This window comes from Musca vetustissima, unplaced genomic scaffold (assembly GCF_032173495.1).
Source record: "Musca vetustissima isolate MV318-11 ecotype Yass unplaced genomic scaffold, APGP_CSIRO_Mvet_v1 utg45329, whole genome shotgun sequence".
NCBI classification, from domain to species: Eukaryota; Metazoa; Arthropoda; class Insecta; order Diptera; family Muscidae; genus Musca; species Musca vetustissima.
The window spans coordinates 146410-167968 of NW_026874773.1; the positions used below are offsets into that span (position 1 = coordinate 146410).

At 34.4% G+C, this 21559-nt stretch overlaps 1 protein-coding gene across 1 annotated transcript; it reads right to left on the minus strand.

Moving 5' to 3' along the window:
• Positions 1-2958: 2958 nt before the first annotated feature.
• Positions 2959-13536, minus strand: LOC133336631 (TNF receptor-associated factor 3-like). The gene is made up of 6 exons (XM_061544916.1): positions 13456-13536; positions 7647-8054; positions 7422-7570; positions 7026-7303; positions 3334-3449; positions 2959-3267 (listed from the first exon to the last, which is right to left on the minus strand). Exons 2-6 carry the CDS (start codon positions 7977-7979, stop codon positions 2959-2961), a joined length of 1185 nt encoding a protein of 394 aa, XP_061400900.1. The 5' UTR covers positions 7980-8054; positions 13456-13536.
• Between the last annotated feature and the right edge of the window lie 8023 nt (positions 13537-21559).

A 21559-nucleotide genomic window follows, 5' to 3' on the forward strand; every position in this document is an offset into this window, starting at 1 on the left:
TGTGGGAGTTATATGTAAATATTTAAAGATGTCTATGTATTATGATATTGTTTAGTATTACTTTTACCCCACTAGAGGGCGAAAATGTCGCGCTGATCACTTTGAAGTTTTACATGAAGTTCCGGTAATGATCAAGGTGATTTCCAGTGATGTTGCGATGATTTTTAGGGGGTGGCATGAACTGAAAACTTAATTTTTGTCGGATTTTATAGTCGCTCTAGAAGCCATTATTATATACAGAACATAACACATTTTACACGGTGAAGGGGATCTGACCAAATACTTAGATGATGGTCGGACAATATTCTCAGGGTCAAATCAACCAAAACCTAAAGTGGCCAAATTTTTATTTTATGGCGTAAATATTCACCTTGGGAAAACAAGGTTTGGAAAAGTGGAAAAGGTTTAGAAAGTGAAACTGTTGACCTATAATCGGTTAAGGGTTGCCTAGGCTCAGAATATTGGACCGCAGAATGTTAAATTTTCGTGGTAGTATTGTAGGGTATCACATGGTCGACCACGTCCGAGTATACGACTTTGCTCACTGATTATAAGATACGTTAGATGTCGTATCAGAGTTAATATACCATCAGCTCAATATGACTCTTTTAGAATTCTTTTTTTTTCTAATATTAGTTAAAATTTTGGGTATTATTTCTATTTCACATTGACGCATTAAAATTTTCCTATGTTTCAAGCTATAATTTTTATTTCTCAATGTTAAAAAAGTTTCTGTATATAGTAAACAATTAAAAAAATGTCAAAGTTAGGACCCATGTTTCTTTGGACCAAATCTTATTCAGACAATGTGTAGTCGATTTACGAATGTCCGTCCGTCTGTCTGGTCGGCTGATGCGAACGATAACTTTCGAAGTGAGTAACCGATTTCATTCAAACTTTGCAGATGCGAAATACTTGTATAGGTCCAATTTTTTTGGTACCTCCCCTACAAAATGACCAACATTTTAGAAAAAAAAAACAATTTCCACTCCTACAGGTACCTCCCCCTCAATTTGTGAAAATTATCCAATATCAGACGAATGGATTGTCCGATTTGGACCAAACTTTGCACAACCTACTTTTACTCAAGACTAGATCAAGTCCGAAGGTGTGACCCGTCGATCGGAATATTCACACCTGTGTGTAATTCCGAAGACCTCCGCAAACCATAGGCTTAGGGTATATATCTGTCGGCAACACCGACTGACACATTTTTACTTGTTAAAGGACATTTTTAATAAATGTACAATTTTGAAAATTGTAAATAGGGGACAGGGGGAACGTTTGAACGTGTGACACCTTTGAACAGCGCTCATAAAAACTCGTTTTAAAAGTTTTCCGACACGCAATTAATTATTATACCCTTCACCATACTGTGGTACAGGGTATTATGTCTTTGCGCATATGTTTGAAACAGCCTAAAGGAATCGAGATAAACGTATGGTTTTTGAGAATATGCATTGAATTACTTTCTGAGTCGATTTTTACATGTCCGTTCGTTCATGTATTTTTGTGAACAAAGTACATGTCGCATTTATAAACCGATTTGTAGGACATTTGGTACATTGGAGAAAATCGGTTCAGATTTAGGTATATCTCACATATATATTTTCATCCAATTTTATGTAAATAGTGCACCAAAGTCCCAATATTGGTCCGATTGAGACAACATTTTGCACAGCATATTGAATTAGGTCTGGAATAATGTATGCGATGTTTTGTCGAAATCGATTCAAAGTTATAGGTCCCATATACAGTTTCCTCCAATGTGTGTCCGATTGAGACAAACTTTCGCACAGAGTACTGAAATTACTGCAGTTTGACGTCCGCGAAATTTGTCTTGAAATCGGTTCAGATTTAGATATAGCTCCCATATATTTTCGATCGAATTTATGTAATTGGCGCACCAAGGAGTCTATGTTTGTTCTGTATTTATGAAATTTAGTCGAGGGTAAGGAATTTAGTCTAGAATGCTCATTTTTAAATTTGAAATCCGTTCAGATTTAAATGTACCCAAACATCAAAATAATGTACCAAATAACTAAATTTTGTCCGCTTAGGGAGAATTATTGCACAACGTACCATATTTGTAATTCACGCGGGTATCTTAGTCCGATTCCATTTCAATGGTCTTACAAAGATGTTGTACATATGAGCATCTGTGGTATGTACCGAAAGTGGTGAAGGTTTTTATATGACAATATTGTTCTCTAGCATCATAAAAACTTTTGCTAGCATTTTCCGTTGTCGACAAAATGTAGACGAGTGAAATATGCACTCATATACTTTTGTTTGCTGTTTTTTCCCATTCCGACAATCAGAAAATTTTATTTTCTTACATATATAATACCTACCAGAAAATTATTATAAATTTTCGTTTTCCGAATATAATTTTCATATAAAATTGCACACAACGGAACACAACTACTAAATCAAAAAAATTAAAAATGTTTTAGTACTATATTAACATTTCGATTTTCCATCATTGGGTTTGACTGTTCAACAGAAGCTTTTTAACACGAATGCATATGTATGGTTTGCGTCCTCGGTAAATTGGTACAGGGTGGTTCATGTACAAATTGTTACATATTTCCGTTGTTTTTACTAAAATAAAGTAACAATAGATATTTTTCTTCAAAATTTAATACAGTTGAAATCGTTTATAACGACACCATTTATTACGACATATATGTTATGAAAATTATATTTAAAGTACCGTTTTGCTCTTTATTTTATATTTTTATAACGACAAATCGGTTATAGCAACAAATATCGCCGGTCCCTTGACAGTAGTTGTAATCTATTTCGATTGGATATACAATTTTAAAATAAAATATTTAAAAAATTTAAATAAAATAACTAATTTGTTTTTATTAAAACCTAAATTTTACGAATATATACATTTTACACAATTCATCCATCCAAATAAAACTACATTTAAAAAAATAAATTTTTATTTCATTTCAAAATTCTTACTTCAACAAATAGACAATCATTCTTCACATAATTCGGTTGTTTCAATATCGTATGCGGTATGTGGAAGAATTGTTTCGTCTGTATGTAATCATCACTTTTCTTTCGCACCAAAACAGTTTTTACATAATTCTCCGGTTGCGCGGCATTTATTGTTTGATCTCGTATAATAACATCGGCTTGTAGACGGCATGGCCATGGCAGCAACGGGTCATATTCACCGGCTATAACATTGAGACAGGCGATCATATTGCGACCCTTCCACGTTCCCTTGCCATTTAGATAAATGTCAAGCTAAAAATTCATATTGTAATGATTATTAATATATTTAAAATATTCTGTAGGGCAATTGCAACTTACTCTTAAAGCATAACCAAACGGTTTATTTGAAAACATGGCACTGTGCAGTATCGTATCGTATTGTCGAGCTTCTTCAAACTTTTTGGAGAAGTCTTTGATTCTCCAAACCAAGTGGCCTTTTTTGAAATAAAATAATTGTTTTAATTATATTGTTATTTAATGATGAGATGGAAAGCTATAGTTGGATTGATGGAACAGACTAATTCAGAAATCCCACTATATAGATGCCGCTATTATAATTTTATCAATCTATACTCCTAACTAAAATAAGGTAAACATTTCTAATCTATTAAATCATTCCTTTAGGAGTTATAGCATTTTGATCCCTCAGGAAATTGTTGATAAAGTGTAGCAACTACATTACTACATTAAAAAAAGATAAAAACAATTATTACATGGGGTTCTTGTAACAGAGCGAAATCATCGTCAAAAGCCTGTCAAGTTTGAAGAGCACGATCTATAGATTAGGCTGAAGTTAAGTTAACACAAGAAAATGAACCGGACGATCATCAACTACTTCGTATCTTTACTGATTGGATTCTTGGATTTTTATTATCTGGAAAAAATCATACAAAAAATCATGTAGACCGTTGGGCCTATTACCAACACGGTGGCTAGGTCAACAAGCTTATTTGGCACATCTGGTGCTCGAAAAATCCACCAGTTTGTTATCTCTGAAATAAATTTTACACTTAACAACATAAGTTTATACAATTTTGTTAAATGCTCAACGAGCCTATCTTTGTTCGAATTACACAATGTTTTGTTTTGGGCGCGGTTCGGAAACTTCTTAGCCTATCAATGGAAGATAATAGTTAGGTTTCTAAAATATTTTTATTTTTCAATATAATCTCCTGAAACTTCAATACACGTAGTCCAACGCTTTTCTAGCAATTCTATCCCTTGATTAAAATAGTTTTCCTCAAGGTTTTCAACATAGTGGTTTACAACTATAATTACATCTTCATTTGAAATAAAACGCTTGCCATCAAGAATTTTTTTAGTTTTGGGAACAAGTGAAAGACAGTGAGAGCTAAGTTAGGAGAATAAGGTGGGTGGTCAAGCAACTCGTATTTTAATTTTATGATTTTAGCAACTGTGCTTGATGAAAAATTGTTTTTTTTTTGTGTGTTGTAAGCCAGAACTTTTATCTCGAATTCTTACATTTAATTAATCCAAAAGATTGCAACAGTACTGTGAATTTATTGTTTTACCCTTTTGAAGATAGACAATCAATGAAATACCTTTGAAGTCCTAAAAAAACCCGTTGTCTTAACCTTACCAGCCGATTGAATTGTTTTTGCCTTCTTTGGGGCACTTCCTCCAGCTTCAGTCCATTGTTTGGATTGTTCTTTTGTCTCTGGAGTATAGTGTCGGATCCATGTCTCATCAGCAGTTATGAAACGACGCTTAATATCCATTTTAGTTCGCTTAAAACGATCCCAACAAGCTTGAGAAATGTTCATTCCTAGAGGGTAGAGGGTATTATGCCATTGTGCATATGTTTGTAAGAGGCAAAAGGAATCGAGATTGATTCATTTTAAGAATATGCATATAATCTCTTTCTGAGCCGATTTACGCATGTCCGCCCGTCCATACACTTTTGTGAACAAAGTACATGTCGCATTTATGATCCGCTTTGGATGAAATTTCGCACAGTTCACTTATTTGGCCCAAGGACGAACCCTATTGAAATTGGAGAAAATCGGTTCAGATTTAGATATAGCTCCCATATATTGTTTGGGATTTTATGTGAATGATGCACCAAACTCCCAATATTTGTCCGATTAGGACAACATTTTGCACAGAGTACTGGATTAGGTCCAGACTGATATTTGCGATGTTTTGTTAAAATCTGTTCCGATTTAGATATAGCTCCCATATATAGTTTCGTCCGATTTTATGTGAATAATGCACCAAACTTCCAATATTTGTCCGATTGAGACAAAATTTTGCACAGAGTACTGAATTAGGTCCAAACTGATGTCTGAGAAGTTTTGTTGAAATCGGTTCAGATTTAGATATAGCTCTTATATATAGTTTGGCCCGATTTTTTGTGAATGATGCACCAAACTCCCAATGTTTGTCCGATTGAGACAAAATTTTGCATAACGAATGCAATTGAAGAAAAAATTATTTGTGATAAGGTTTGTTGAAATTCAGTAGTGTTGGCGGTTTATTTGGGATACCATTTGTATTTTGTTTTTGCAAAATAGTCAGGCTGAATCCCAGTTTGTTGTTTTTATAAAAAAACAACTATTTATTAGTAGGGAATGTATGGCATTGTTTGCCGAGGGGTAAGGCAGGGAAGACTATAGTTTCGGATCACGCCACTGTTCCTCATCAGTTCCCTTGGTTTTTTGTTGGGATATTCTCCCCAGAAGCTATTGCTTCTATACAAAAAACCGTTCATACCCAAATGTCTCTTATAACAAATCGAAGTACTTAGTTGACCAACGACATAAACTGTATGAGAATTTCGCTGGAGCCTCACTTCGAGGTTAACAAGGCATTTACAAACAATTCGTTCGATTTTATGTAAATTGTGCACCGAAGGGCTGATGTTTGTTCGATTTACACGAAATTTGGCAGATGGTATTAAATTGAATATAGAGTGATAACAAAAAACAAAGGGGGTATACAACGGTTGCTCAATTAAGTCCATGTGTTTATATATAGCTCCCATACATAATTTTACTCGATTTCATACAAATGGTACACCAAAGAATCCAAGTCCGCCCGTTTGGCATGCAATTTGTCATTGATTTCAGAATGGTATATGTAAGGGGGTTTTTTCATTTGGTTCAAATATCTATCTAGATAGCACATTTAATTTCGCCCGATTCCATCTCAATGGTCCTCCAATAGATATAATGTATATTGTAGATATTAAAATGTCTTGTATGTACCCAAAGTGGGCTTTGAGTTTTCCTTACTGCTTTCATCTGTAGTTCTTCATGCAAAATTAAATATACTCGAAAATTTGAGATGTCCACGATATTAGCAATTTTACACACTTTCATTCGTCGATCATTTAATAAGATATCATCCCCTTTGGCTACAATTTCATATGTTGTTGCTGTACGACCACGTTTAAATTCAGCAATCCAATTTTTTACTGTTGCATATGAAGGAGCACTTTCACCTAACACATTCACCATATCATTATGAATTTCTTGTCCCGATAAATTTTATTTATGTAAATATTTAATAACAGCACACATTTCTAATTTTTCCATTGTAAACAAATTGAGGATGTGTCTTTTTTGAATACCTGTTTCTATATGAAGGAGTTGTCAGATCGAAACAAAATTTACAATGTGTTCATAACGGAGAAGTTTCCAAAACACTTAACTTTTTTTCTGTTAATACCGCGCTTTTTGTGCTAGGCTTAGACGTTTCCGGACTCAGTTCGTATTCTGTGATGTACAAAGGGTCGAAAATCGTATATAAGGAACGTTGAAAATATTGGGATTATAATATATTCACAATTGTATGTCCTATTCATTTTCCATTTGGACTACATTAATTAATATTTTGAAAATGTTGTGGGAATACATCCAAGCAAATCCAAACAAACTTATTGTCATTTCATAAAACCTTTAAAAATAATTATCCTACTGTCTTTCCCAATCCCGAATAGAAAGTTATGAATTGTAATAAATGAAGAGAACATATGATAACCATCCTACCTCTACAATTAATATAACTCGTTAAACGTTGCTGGGTGGCAATATGATTTTCCAAATCATTTACCAATTGCATTGTGTGATGTAAATTACGGTCGATCTGAGTGACCAACGTCTCCAATTTTTCACAACGTTCCTCCGTATCACAGACAATGTGTTTCATTCCCTTCACTTCCAGATCTAAGGCAGCGTATTTGGCTACATCATGTTCGGGAACAAATTTGGCATTTAAATCCAAATTGATTGATTGCAGGTAATTTTCAATTTCAATAAATTTATCCCTATCGAGGAGGCAAAAAGAGACAGAATAATATTTGTTTTAATGGTTTGGCATTAAACAGCAACAGACAGAACTAATATGGATCAAAACAAAAACGTTTATTCCTTGAAAAAACAAACCTATTAGTTTTTTCATGCAGCAGCACCGTCTCCTCCAATTTCATGATGTTATCGTTTAAATGATTTTGATGCTGTGTTAACTCCAAGGACATTTGATTGATGTGTTTCTCCAGATCGTCGATTTCATTTTGGATTTCGCTTTTTAAAGACTGTCGAACAACGAAACAAAAAACAATTGTTGAAAAAAGTAACAAAGAATATTGTTTCCGTTGTCGGCTAACAAACCTGCAATGTATCGAAACAACAACGAAAATCCTGTTGGCATTGTTCCACTTCGAATGTCCTTTGTGTGTTTTCCTCGTCGAGGCGATTTTGCAATGATTTCAGACTTTGGTTGGTGGATTGTTGCCAATCATCCATGACCTGATTTTGTTTTCGCAAATTCCCCACATCAGTGATGAGATGCAGGCGTTGACGTATTTCCTCATTCAGCACGGAGCGCAGAGTATTGATTTCATTCTCCACAACCTGTACCCGATAATCCACCTGTTGATCCAGACGTTCTAAACTGGCACTACGACGTTTATTACGCGGACACTCCTTCAGATGGGCACGCATGCGTATGCGTGGTACAAAAACGTTACAAGTATTTGGACATTGTTCCAACACTTGCCCGCAATGGATTAAGTGTTCCTGTCCGATCATAGATGAATATGATTAAGGAGAAGTTATTGTATTTATATTTTTTTGCAAACAAAATTGATTAGCTGTTATCACACACAGTTGGATGAATGTAATTTGACAAGCATTTCTAAACAAGTGTTTAGGCGTCATTTCTTGCTATGGTTTATCTTATCATTTGAAAATTTAGTCTATTGTGCTTTGAAGTGTGTGTGTACGATTTTATGTTTCTACCAGATAAGACCAAATGAATTTTATGTTGCCCTAACAAAGGCGTATCTATAGCACATAGCAGTGTATATGGGGTACTCACTACACACAACTACCACGTATCTCTAACTTTCTGCGGAGTTTTATTCCGAGCCTGGGCAATATTTCGTGATAGTTGCACTCTCTTGCCCGATTAGAGGTCAACAGCGTCTCTTCCTTACACTGACATATTTTCCGAATAATTCCAATATTTAGTACAGCCCTTCTAATTACTTATCCAGGTTCCTTTACAGGGGGTTGTGTTGTGATGTTCGGCTGTTGGCAATTGATCGACTCGAAAAACACACAAAAAATTAAGTTTTCGGTCCACTTCATCCCAAAATTATTATTTGATCATCGCAGAAAATTATAGGCGTTGACCTTGACCATAACTGGAACCTCAGCGCTATATTTGCGCCCTCCAGTGTGGTAATGGGTTACTAAATAATATCTGAATAAGTAAGCACCTGTAAATATTTACGTGTAACTCCCACATCTTAGTACATACGGCAATATAATTGGTATCAATTTATAGGCCAACCATTCCTCTTGGATATACGATCAACTCCTCGCGCCTATGTCCTTCAGTAGTAAATATATACGCTATAGAATACAAATTTTGTCATTTTTCACACAAAAGTCAGGGTCCATTTGACCCGCTAAATATTGACCGATCCTTATCAAAACAGGCATGCTTATTTGTTGGCCCGATCCCCTTCTCCATGCAAAAATTCGCGGTGTTTGGGATATAATTGCGGCCTCTGGAGCGACCAGAAAAATCGACAAAAATAACGTTTTTGGTCCATTTCATCCCCCAATTATTAACCGATCTTTTCCAAAAACAATAGTGGTCTTCAACGGTATACTTAAAGGTGGGTCTAGGACCAATATTTCGCGGCGTTACAAACTCTTGGGGCTGCACAAAGCTATAATACCCTGACAAAATAGTTGTGTAGGGTATAAAAAATTTTACACAATTTGTGAACCAGGAGAAAGAACTGTAGTCGATCGGGCGCCATAAGGAACATGGAAAATTTTGAGCCTGTTAGTACATTTTATAACCTACACTTTGAGGCCGACACTGGTGGTCGGTTGGTTGGAAAATGTACATGGGAGCTTCAAAATATGTGTATAGGAGCTATAACGAGAGATCGGCCAATATTAATAATAGTTGGTAGGACGATTAGCCAGTTAATGAGAACACAAAATATGAAATTAGAATCAGACATTATATGGAAACTATCATGATCATGGAGGTTTATTCGGCTGAGAAACTTGTCCAAAATCCTCAAAATTCCAAGTATTGTAGGGAATCGCTATATGGGTGCCGTAGAAAAATCCAAAATCCTCAAAATTCCAAGTATTGTAGGGAATCGCTATATGGGTGCCGTAGAAAAATCGGGCGCGATATATTTAATGCCACACATCCTATGCTTAGTATCAATGCATGTGTACTTATTTAAGAATCTATCTTAAATATTGCGAGCCATATCGTGATTTCAACCGACGGACAAACAGAGGGACTTTAATAAATCGACTTGGCATTAAATTCTGATCAAGAATATATTAAACAAATTATGTGAATAACATCCACCACAAAATTTGTACTCCGCCACCCCAAGAATCCTTGTCAATATTTGGAAGAATTTTTATATAAGACTATGCCAAAAATATGGGGTTTATTGAAAAACATGGATATATTTTCTGGAAAATTTATTCTTCACCTTCCAAGAAACCAAAATGCCAAATTACAGGAACTTCATTAGGCGGTACGAAATATATTGGACCATACTAAATCGGGAATCGATGTTCTTCTATATCAATCTGTACGTGGCGAATGTTTCACGTGATCAACAAACGATGGTCGATTCTGAGCGGTATACCACAATTCGCACCATGAGAACGAATACCAAACAATCTAATCGATACTAATAAAAGAGACTGACTTACGACTAACTAACAACCGATTCAAAACGAAACGTCATAAGCTAGAATCCTGAAATATTTAGTGAGGGACACTCTTAGAGCGGATGCGTAAGATTTAGCTTAGTTTTTGGAAATGCGCACTAGATCGGCACGAAACGCGTAAAAAAGTAGTATGATATATGTACAAATGGGGTTTTTTACAAATTCGAATTATAAGAATCCGGAAGGTACTAAAGTGTACCAAAATTGGTACAATTTCGCATCATGTGAACGTATAGAGCTAAAAACTTTAAATTTGGAATGCGAATCAAGTTTGAGGAGTAGGATCGGTATATGGAGGAGGTGTTTAGTAGAATTAAATTTAGAGGTACGCATAGAGCTGGAAACCTGAAATTTAAAATTAACACTACCAGAGTGTTGGATTGCGATATGTACGTAGTTTTGGAAATTTGTATTCGAAATGTACTAAATCGTACTATAATTGGTATAATATGGATTTGGGTGACCCGATAGAGCTGGAATCTTGAAATTATGATTACTGTTGGAGTGTAGGATCGGGTCGATTCTGAGCGGTATAGCACAATCTGTTCATGTTGCACCATTGCGACTGTGTATTGGGAGTCAGTCATCTTTTCCTCGGGCCACTCCCTGTTATTTATAGATGGTTCTTCCTTCCGAATGCTTTTCTTCCCAATCTTGATGTAGAAAACGTTGGATACGTAGAGCGCCTTACCCTTAGTCTTAGCAAGACTTTCCGCTAAAGACTTTGCCAAGCCTAACACAATGAGAGTCCTTTCTTCGTTCAGCTCGCCATTGTTGACTTCCCACTTCTTCACCAGCAGTTCTTGTCCTGTATACCGAAGACTTGAGCATTCATTATGTCGCCAATCTATGCCAGAACGTTGAGTTTTATATTTGAGAAATCCCTATTTTCCTCACCACCTTGAAATTCATTGTCTCGCATATGGGGTGTGACAAGTATTGTCACTTTCCTCAGGTTTTCCATGTTGTTTGAGGACTCAAATTTAAGCATTAAGTAAACCTCCCCCCAGATCGGTGGGCCCCTTTTAGCAGCTGATGCTCCATGATTTTATTATTGACCGCATCTATCACTTTCTTGTTGATATCTGTTTTTAATTTACCGTTCGCATTATTTTCGTCGATCAATTCTGACAACCTTGGTGGTTCCTCACCAATTGTTGCCGATAAAATGTTAGAGATTTATTTTCCCCTATGGTTCTTAATTTCACATTCAGATGAACTTCTAGCGATACCGTCGACTATATCCTAGACACCCGCTTGTACTGAATTATTTATCGTCTGCACCGTAAATTTATTCATCTAATTTTCATCGATTTTTGTTTTAGGGGAAAATTGCCAGTACATAAATAAAATATAATTATTAATTAATAGGCAAGGGAAAGAGACAGAATAAATACACCGTCCATGGACTGTATATTAAATTTTTAATTTTTCATTCCGTTTGTGACATCTCGAAATATTTACCGGGGACCTCATAATTAATATATTCATGATCAGAATAAAATTATACATCAATTTATGCATGTCCGTCTGCTTGTTGAAATCACGAAATCTCGAAACGTTTGATACAGAGCATTTGCACATACTACTCCTAGAATGTTTGTATTAAAAATGGGATATATCAGTCTACTTTTTCGTATAGCCCTCATATAACGTTACCCTCAACTATATAATTTGGTATGTTGCAAGTTTTATTCAAGGTTTACGGGGAGGCGAAATCGAAGTCCTCATTTGCATTCAAATTTATTGTTTGAAGAATAAATAAACAAAAAATATTTTTATTCGAACCAAAATATATGTGCACAATGCTATCATAACATAAGACCAAGCCATGAATTCGCCACCCGGTATACCTTATTAAATAGGCCATGGTATGTTGGGTTTTCATTAAGTGATATATCTTCCTATCAAAAATTATAAATATTGGTCCACTTTTTAAGATATTCCTCATATGGTACCAGCAAAATTTCAGGTATTTCAACTGAATTGAATGTAATATGAAATCCACATTGCCTAGCAAATCTACTTATCAAAATTTAGCAAAATTCACTTATTTCGATAGTCCCATATAAAGATACCTCCTAAATTTCGGTATTTTTAGGAGTATGGGAACAACCGAATCGACTGTAATTTGGCTTCGCATTAAATAGAAATCTTCATACTACAAATTATTAATAGTGGTCTACTTTTTACGATAGCCACCATATAACGGTACTGGCAATTATTCGGTATTTTGAGGATTATGGACTCGTTTTTACCCAAATTGGTTATAATTTCCTTATGGTGCTGGGTATAAACAGTTCGGTCCGACTGAACTTCATGACGTTATTACTTGTTTCTTGTGTTTATTAATGCTTGTCCGATGATTCGATGAAGATTGAATTTTACACATGTCATTTAAACATACGAACTGAAATTGGGGAAAATCGGTTCAGATTTAGATATATCCTGTATATGGTGCACCAAACTCCTATAGTTTGTCTGCGTATTTAAAACCCAAAATTTATTTGTTTTACATTCAGTATACATTTTGCGTGAGTACCCCTAATGTGTGTTATTCTGACTATGTAAAATATACCCAAACTCCAAAAATACTTTTTTGTTTGAGCATATTTTCTATTTTTGACAACAGAATTGTTGAAGAGGATTTTTATACAAAACCCGTCGATAACATAGCTATAGGAAGCACAACAAAAACAACCATGATGACCATGAAAAAACCCATTGACCATTATTAACAATTTCAAGGGCAATATGGGATTTAGTAATATTAAACATGACATGATAAAAGTTTTAAAATTCTATGTTAATAGGGCAAACAAGAGGGTTTAAAAAAAATACGGGGAAATAGTTTAACGTCGGTAATACAAAACTGAATGAATATCATATACTAACATTACGATTTTTATTAATAAATTTACTTTTGCAACTTCCATTTAATATAAATTGAACATAGAATCTCCCCTAAAAAATCAGCATTTATTTGAATTTAGAACCACACTTGTTGTTACTCATTGACTTTGACCGATAACAATTATAACTTTATAATATTTATTTGTAACATAATAAGACCGTATATTAGCGTTTATTTACAAATGATAAGATTACATCGTCCCCCTTTCTACAGGAAACAGCTAATCAATTTCGTTAAATAGAATTGAATTCAATTAGATTTGCCCGTATTCCAATAGCGTACCGTAAATGTTTGTGAATCGAACCATTCATTGCAAAATAAACAGGAGGATTTTTCATATTTAACAATGGTTGTAGAACCTCCTACGGCTGCGGCCGAATTAATACCCGATGAGGTTGAACGCTTTGAGTCACCATTATTTATAGAGTCACCATTCATTTCGTCGTCAAACCAAAGGTGTAAAAAAATATTGTTTTTTCTTTAAATTTAATAAAAATAGAACACTGGTATTATCGTGGTCAATTAAAGATAAGACACACACAAACAAATTATGGCACTTCACTTTTAGGCTATTCAAAAAATTGTATTTTCATTAAAATTTTTTTGGTTTCGCACTATTTTTTAATAGCGTGGAATTATCTTTTTTAGTTCATGAATTAAAATTTTGTGTTTTTAATTTTTGTTTTTAATTTTCTTTTAGGGGGTGTTGCCTCGAATCACTATCTTTTTTGTTTTCATTAATAAACTATTGTCGTCTCCCCTTGTCTGATTTTGTTTTCGTTTTAATCGCTTTAATGTCAGTAACTATACTAAATGTTATGAAAAGAACGCCAAAGCGAATATTCGTTGGCTGTGAACAAATTTGCTCAGTAAATATCAGTTCATATCATTCGGTGGCCTGTTATCAGTTTTGTTGTTGTTGTTGCTTCATTTCATTTGTCTAGAATGAACTTCTTCTCTACTAATTGTTGTGAAAGTGATAAAAATTCGTTTGTTATTATTTAATTTATTTCTCTTATGAAAAGAAAGAGTACAGTGCGAAATGTTTAACCTGAGATAACAAATTAAGAGAACTAGTGTAATTTATTCTACAAATACGCATTAATATGGGATATTCCATATACATATTAATAGAAAACCAGTAAGGAAAGTAGCAAAGTCGGACGGGGCCGACTTTATGATACTTTTCACCACTTTGGGTATATTCAACAGATGCATCCTAACTGACCGAAAGAACGTTAACATGAAATTGGATGAGTTAAAATATGTGATCTTTGTCTTAATGTGAACCGACATAGATCAATTCATAAATGTATCATTCTGCAACCTATACTAAACTTTTCAGTTGGATATATATATAAGATTATGTAAATCGATTTAAAGCAAATCCCAGTCGGACATCCGTTTATTATTTAGAGGCCAATTAACATCGGTCGATAATATATATGGGCTACGTCTGTATGCCTAAAAAACGCAATTACGTCACTCTATGCTCTATTTTGTACGTTGTGCCCATCATACAAACTTTGGGTCTTTGATACAACATTTGCTTAAAATCGGACGAAAATATATATGTGGGACCTACAGATGTGTTCATAAAAATAGTACTGCAGTTGACCAATTTACAAAATCCATTCAAACAACCAAATACGTACATATAGTTGGTTATTGATATACAAATTTTTACGAATGGAATCTAAAGACCAAGATAGCGAATCAAGTCCCGAAAGATTTGCTATCACTCTCTTGAATTTCTCTAGTTTGGTGAAATACATGAAAAATGTACTGTTCATTAAAATAGTAGTGGTGAAAGTGAATGCTAATACAGTCGACTCCGCTTTACTGTAAGTCGCTTAACTGAAAAATATCGGATAAGTGAAATTGATTTCCTACACCATTACATTTTAGGTTAATCGCCTACAATTTACTCCACATAAGTGAAACTTCGCATAACTGAAAATATCGGATAATTGAAATAGCTTTTGGAGTCAAATATTGCAATGTCCTTTCAAATTACTCCGCATTACTGAAAATCATGAGAATGAAAAATAATGACAGAATATTTTGCATTGAGGAATCACATCTTCAAAGCCCGCTATAACAGATATTTTTCTGCAATTAAAGATTTTTCCGACGTATGGAACGTGTGTGTCATGTATATATAAATTTGATGTCGAAGAACGTTAAATTCGTACGGCCAAATTTTTAACCCATTTGGAAAATTCGCAAAAAATCTGTTCCGCATTTCTATATTTTATATACATAGGGGAAATGTTAAAACGAGATCTCATAAAATTAAAAAAATTTTGAGGATGTCGTAAATTTTTACTACTCTCAGTTATTATTTAAATCCTTCAAGATGATAATCAAATTTGAAATAGGAACAGTGTAAATATGTGAATCTACAATGAACAAATATTTCAAAGAAATATGTTACTTATTCACAACCCCATATTACAGGCAAGTCAGCTATTAAAAAAATTTAAAAGGGCTAGTATGAAACCTTTTCAAAGACATGTATCGACATTTTCCGTTCTCAAAATCAATCAATCTATCATAAATATTATATTATATACATATTATATTGAAGATTCGTTACAAGCCGGGTATTTCAATAACACGCATCCTACGAATCCTAGGTATTCGATATAAAATATGAATTATTGAAATTCCTTAAACTGAAAAATTGCTCGCTTATGAGAAGTTCGGATAACTGAAATTATTTTCAGCTAACCGAACTCCGCTTAAGTGAAAACATCGGATAACTGAAACAAATATCCAGATTTTTTTCCGTTTCAGTAAAGCGGAGTTGACTGTAAAACAAATAATAAACCCAAAAAAAATCCTACCATATGCCAGTTAGGAAATACCCATGATCCTAAACATACCAGTAATCTGGCAAAACTGAACTATGGGATGTATATATCAAAAGAAAATTTTGGTGTATTTTGCAGCTCACGCAAAAACTGCAACCAGTTGACCAATCTCAACATCTTATATACGTGGAATGAGTGCTTGAACAACAGCCTGTGGTTGGTAATTTTTCATACAAATTTTTTCAGCGATGATTCACATTTTTCCCTCAGTGGGTCGTCGTATTTGGGGTTCTGAGAATCCTTATATAATTGAAGAGAGTCCCTTGCATCAAGAAAAAGTCACGGTTTGGTGTGCACTTTGGTCCCAAGGTGTGATTGGACCTTACTTCTTTTGGTATCAAAATATTCGGTATTTGGGAAATGTTTGCCTAGTTTTTCTTCCGTAACGTTTATTGACCCTCTTTTTAGGTAGCTCCCAAATCTCTGTACTTTGGGGAGTTTGGTCACATTGGCTGCATTTCGATATTTTGGGTTCCAATTATGTAGCAAATCTTCCTACCAACAAGTAACAAAGTGTCAGTGAAGTAAAACACAGGTTTTATTATTCACTTTATATAAGGTATATGTTTATACCCTTCACCGCACTGTGGTACAGGGTATTATGTCTTTGTGCATATGTTTGTAACAGACTCACTTTCTGAGTCGATTTATGCATGTCCGTCCGTCTGTCCGTCTGTAGATGTTAAATTGTAAACAAAGTACAGGTCGCATTTATGATCCGATTTGGATGAAATTTGGCACAAGTCACTTATTTAGCCCAAGGACGAACCCTATTGAAATTGGGAAAAATCGGTTCAGATTTAGATATAGCTCCCATATATATTTTCGTCCGATTTAAGATAAATGGGGCACCAAAGTCCCTCTATATCTTTCGATTTGCATGAAATTTGGCACAGCGTACTGAATTAAGTCTAGAATGATGTCTGCCAAATTTCGTGAAAATCGGTCCAGATTTAGATATAGCTCCCATATATAGTTTCTTCCGATTTCAGGTAAATGGTGCACCAAAGTCCCTATATATCTTTCGATTTGTACGAAATTTGGCATGACGTATTGAATTGAGCGTAGAGCGATGTCGATCGGTTCAGATCTATATATATATTTTTTCGTCCGATTTAATTTAAATAATGTGCCAAAGTTCTTATGTTGCATAGCGTACTGAATTTAGTCCAGAATTTTGTGTGTCAAGTTTCGTAAAAATCGGTTGGGATTTAGATGTAGCTGATATGAAGTAATTGACGCACCAAGAAACCAATATATGACTAATAGGAACTAAACGTACCGAAATTAGGATAACTTAACCTGTGACAAGTTTCGTTGAAGTCGTTTCATATTTGGGTATAGCTTCTATATATACTTTCGTCCGATTTTAAGTAAATTGTACATCAAACTCCTCATGTTTGTCAGATTGACATCAAATTGTGCACAACGTACAAAATTGAGCCTAGAATAACGTAGTTACGTTTTCTAGAAGTACAGACAAATCCCAACGGATGACCTATTGATATTTGTTTGAAGTCGATTTTCATACTTTTGTCCCAAACGTATGACATGTTTATGGATAGATCTAGTCCGATTCACATTCAGATAAGATTAAATGTGGGTTTGGAAAAATTCCATTATCTTAACAAAATTTCAAACTGTTGACATTTGTGGGGAAGGTACCAGAAAGAGTGGACCAACGTACCCCATCTTCCAGCTTGATTTATGTAAGGTCAATATATTACCATGTACAAAGTTTCTATGAAATTGGATATTCCAGAACCGGTGTGAGTCATCGATTTTCCCTACCTTCAAACAATTTGGATCAAATCGGAAATTACAGTAGCCTAATATTGAATTTATAAATATTGAAAATTTTGACGCTTTGTGGGAAAGATACTATAAGGAGTGGACCAATGGGTACCATCTTTGGACTTAATCTAGGCTTGGTGAAGAAAATAGGTTGTGCAAATTTTAGTTCAACACGAATTTATTAGCTGATTATAAAATAAATTTTAAGAAAAAGTGAACCCATATTCCCCATCTAGGTTCCAAAAAAAAAAAAATTAAGATGTGCAAAGTTCGTATGGATGAACGATTCTGTAATATCATTAATTTGTTTATTGATTTAAGGGGAATATTTGGTAACCCTATGTTGTCCGATCTTATTTCTAATCAGCTGGTTGTGTCAAGATATTCAGAGAGAAAGAGAGAGAGAGGGAGAGATTCATTCGTTTCATCTTAATTTTTGAATTTTAAACAAATTATACACAATAATAACATATTAATCTCTAATCATGTGTATTTTTTTATTTCAAAAATAATATTCTTTTATATAGTAAAACATGAATACACCGGACAACATAAGATTATCAGTTGTTTTGCCTTTGAGGTCCCTACCTAAAACCTTATGAGATATATTTTAGTAAAATATGTGGAGGTAAAAAAATACCTTTTTGTGGCCTTTAGTTAAAGGTTCAAGGAAATAAGGAAAAGACTCAAATAGAAGATATGCTTTACAAAAAGATTCCTTATTTTATTTTACTAACACATGTCATCTCCTGCAATAAATAAAGTTAACTCTTCACAGCCGTAGAGTTGCAGTCATTACGTCATAAACCAAAATTATACCTTTGCGAATTAGGGTTCACAGCCGTAAAGTTGCAGACATTACGTCATAAATCAAAACTATACCTTTGCGAATTAGGGTTCTTAATATACTCGCCAAGGGCTTTCATCCCCATAAGGAATTTTGCCAGCACCTGTCACTACCTTGTTGAACTTTTTCTGATGAGTTGATGGATTTCCAGAAAAAGGTCGAACATAACAAATTTTCATTCAGCAGCTGAATTTCAGTATTTTGTCCAAAGCGCCTTTACAACATTTTACTTATTTTAAATTGATCGAATGCATAAATCGACCAAATCAGGAGTTCTTCTCCTTCTTATAACCATTCTCTGGATTAGGATTTTTTATATCACATAGTATTTTTAACTTTAAAACACCATTATATAGAAACTAAAAAATGTTGATATATCCAAATAAATTAAAGCAATTATAACACAGTCTTATACGGATAAAACTTATGGAGTTAATTTCGGGACCGAAATTTTGGTTATCTGTGAACCTATTAAAATTTCACATTAAATACGTAAAATTCCTTAGCTAAACATAAAATAGTAAAACCAACCAATACAATTACGTTGATCCCTTTATCAATATGGAATATGTGTAACCATAAGCCTTTTTTGTCAGTCATAGGTTATGAATAAATCGATAGGGTTATAAGTTTATTAATGAATCCCTTAAACATCACTAACTGTGAATTTCATTCAGCCTCTGAACCCGTCAAAAACTGTCATACATAACAACATTTCTACAAACAAAACAAAAACTATGACTATTGAAAAATAAACTGACATTTTCCATCTGAAGATAACAATCCTGCCAAAGACCTAGCATTCGATTGTGATAACAAAAGAGCCATCAGCGCCTTGTAGACATTGGTGAGTGACCTTAAAATCCAGAGGATTTGTGCAGAAAATATATCCATTATAAAATAAATGTAATAATATGGGTGTGTGTGTGTTTTTATGGCCGCATCGTCACAAACACATCCACAACAAATCCCTTTTTTATAACCATGAACTTGTTAAAATAAAATATTACATTTCGACTTTATTGTGAAGCAAACATAAATTGTTTTCTCTGTCGTTCTCGTTCCGAATCGATAAGAACACTCACAACGGAATACCTTTAGAAAATCACGCACCTTCAGGCAAAACACAAAAAAATTAATACAATTTACGTTATGGTGCAGTTTTTACCTTTTTTATAAACACCTTTTGGAAAAAAGGATGTTTCTTTAGAGGTTTAATCAAAAACAAAGAGGTAACAACACGTACACATCCTTATCTTAATATTGAATGTTATTTCAACAGGATAATTGTTCACATCAACACCCAAATACACATCCTCGTTCATACACATTTACATAGTTATCTTGTTGTTATGACTTCTTCAGATTTTTGTTTTGATTACGCTTTTTCGTTGATGCCGCCAAAATAAAATCATTTGTTTTGAGTTATTCCACTTTGCACTCAAATATTACGTCTGTGACCGACCAGTCACTTATAGTTTTAGAACATCTCCCAAGTTCATACACGCTTTATTGCTGACGTAAATTACCTGCCGTGCCTTATAGTATTTTGTACTAAAAGTGCCATGCTACAACTCAAAAGCTTTTGCAGGATGTCATTGACAATGACTTATGCAATGTTTGTTTAATGCCCTCCAATGAAAAGGGTTGCCAATGTTAGGCGAGAAGAGCTTTTATGGCAGTGAAATGTAGAAAAATTAGAAGAATTAAGGTAATAAGACGTATTCTTGATTATCTTATAATATTAGGTTCGGCAGGTGGCTGTACTGATAGATTTCTAGATTTGAACAAAGAGACAATTCGGCTAATTTTACAGTTTTTCTTTGACAAAGACGAAAAAGCAAGCCATGTTACTAAAATTGTGAATGGTGTTTATGGTTCCGATACTGCAACAGCCAATTATGTTCAATTTCCGTTGAGGATTTTTTGTTGACAAAGATGCACCTCGCACAGGTAGGCTAGTCGTCGAAAATGTCGATAAAATCGGAGAAATGATAGAAGAAGAAGTTTGAGCAGTAGGGCTATTCTGTAACTTTTTAACAACATTCGACATTGTTTATTTTATAACAATTTCATTTGTTTGTTTTGTTGTTTTTACAATAACAACAGAAAATTAAACAAAATCGAATCTTGTTAAAAGTTGCAGAATAGGCCTACAGGTCAGCCAAAACTACTGTACAGACATTTATGATAGAACTATTTATTGATATTTAGTAATTCTAGCCTTACTTACTTAGATGGCTGGGCTTACAGGCACAGCGCAGCTCTTCCATCTTTATCGAATTCGCAACCTTCTCCTCATCCATTCTTACCACATGACCTAGTCAAGTTAATCGCTGCAGCTCGATACGTCTGACTGTGTCGATGTCTGAGAATGTATGGTACAGCTCATGCTTTATCCGACGGCGATATTCGCCGTCGACGCAGAATTTCTAACACAGACCATAGTAGCATCTGTTAGAAAACATTATTCTCCTTCGAATTTCAAAACTGATCTTTAGGTTTATTATTGTGTACCAAGGGTGGATTAAAAAACTGCTTCAGAGTCAAACGCCATAATTTTTACATTACTTTAAATATTATTGAACGAAAGCAAAAAAATTCGGAAATAGCATTAAATTTTAGAATAAGTTTAGATTTGTTCGAATTGGTCACCTTTGACACGAATTATGGCCTTCAAACGGCCAATGAAACCGTCACAAGCTACCCGAATGTTGCTCTGCGGTATTTTGGCCTATTCCCGGCGAAGCGCTTGCTTGAGGTGATGGACACTTCGGTATTTTTAGTGCCAACCTTGCTTTCCAAAATACTCCAGACACAATAGTCCAACGTATTGGTATACGAAGATTTTGATGCCCATTGTGCGCTG

Bases quoted from the DNA above. Each gene is read 5' to 3' on its own strand.
- LOC133336631 (XM_061544916.1), bottom strand. From the start codon at position 7,979: ATGCGTGCCCATCTGAAGGAGTGTCCGCGTAATAAACGTCGTAGTGCC. The intron at 7,571-7,646 runs GTTTGTTAGCCG...GTTGTTCGACAG, and splicing joins GTTGTTTCGATACATTGCAG to TCTTTAAAAAGCGAAATCCA. The intron at 7,304-7,421 runs GTTTGTTTTTTC...CCTCCTCGATAG, and splicing joins CTGCATGAAAAAACTAATAG to GGATAAATTTATTGAAATTG.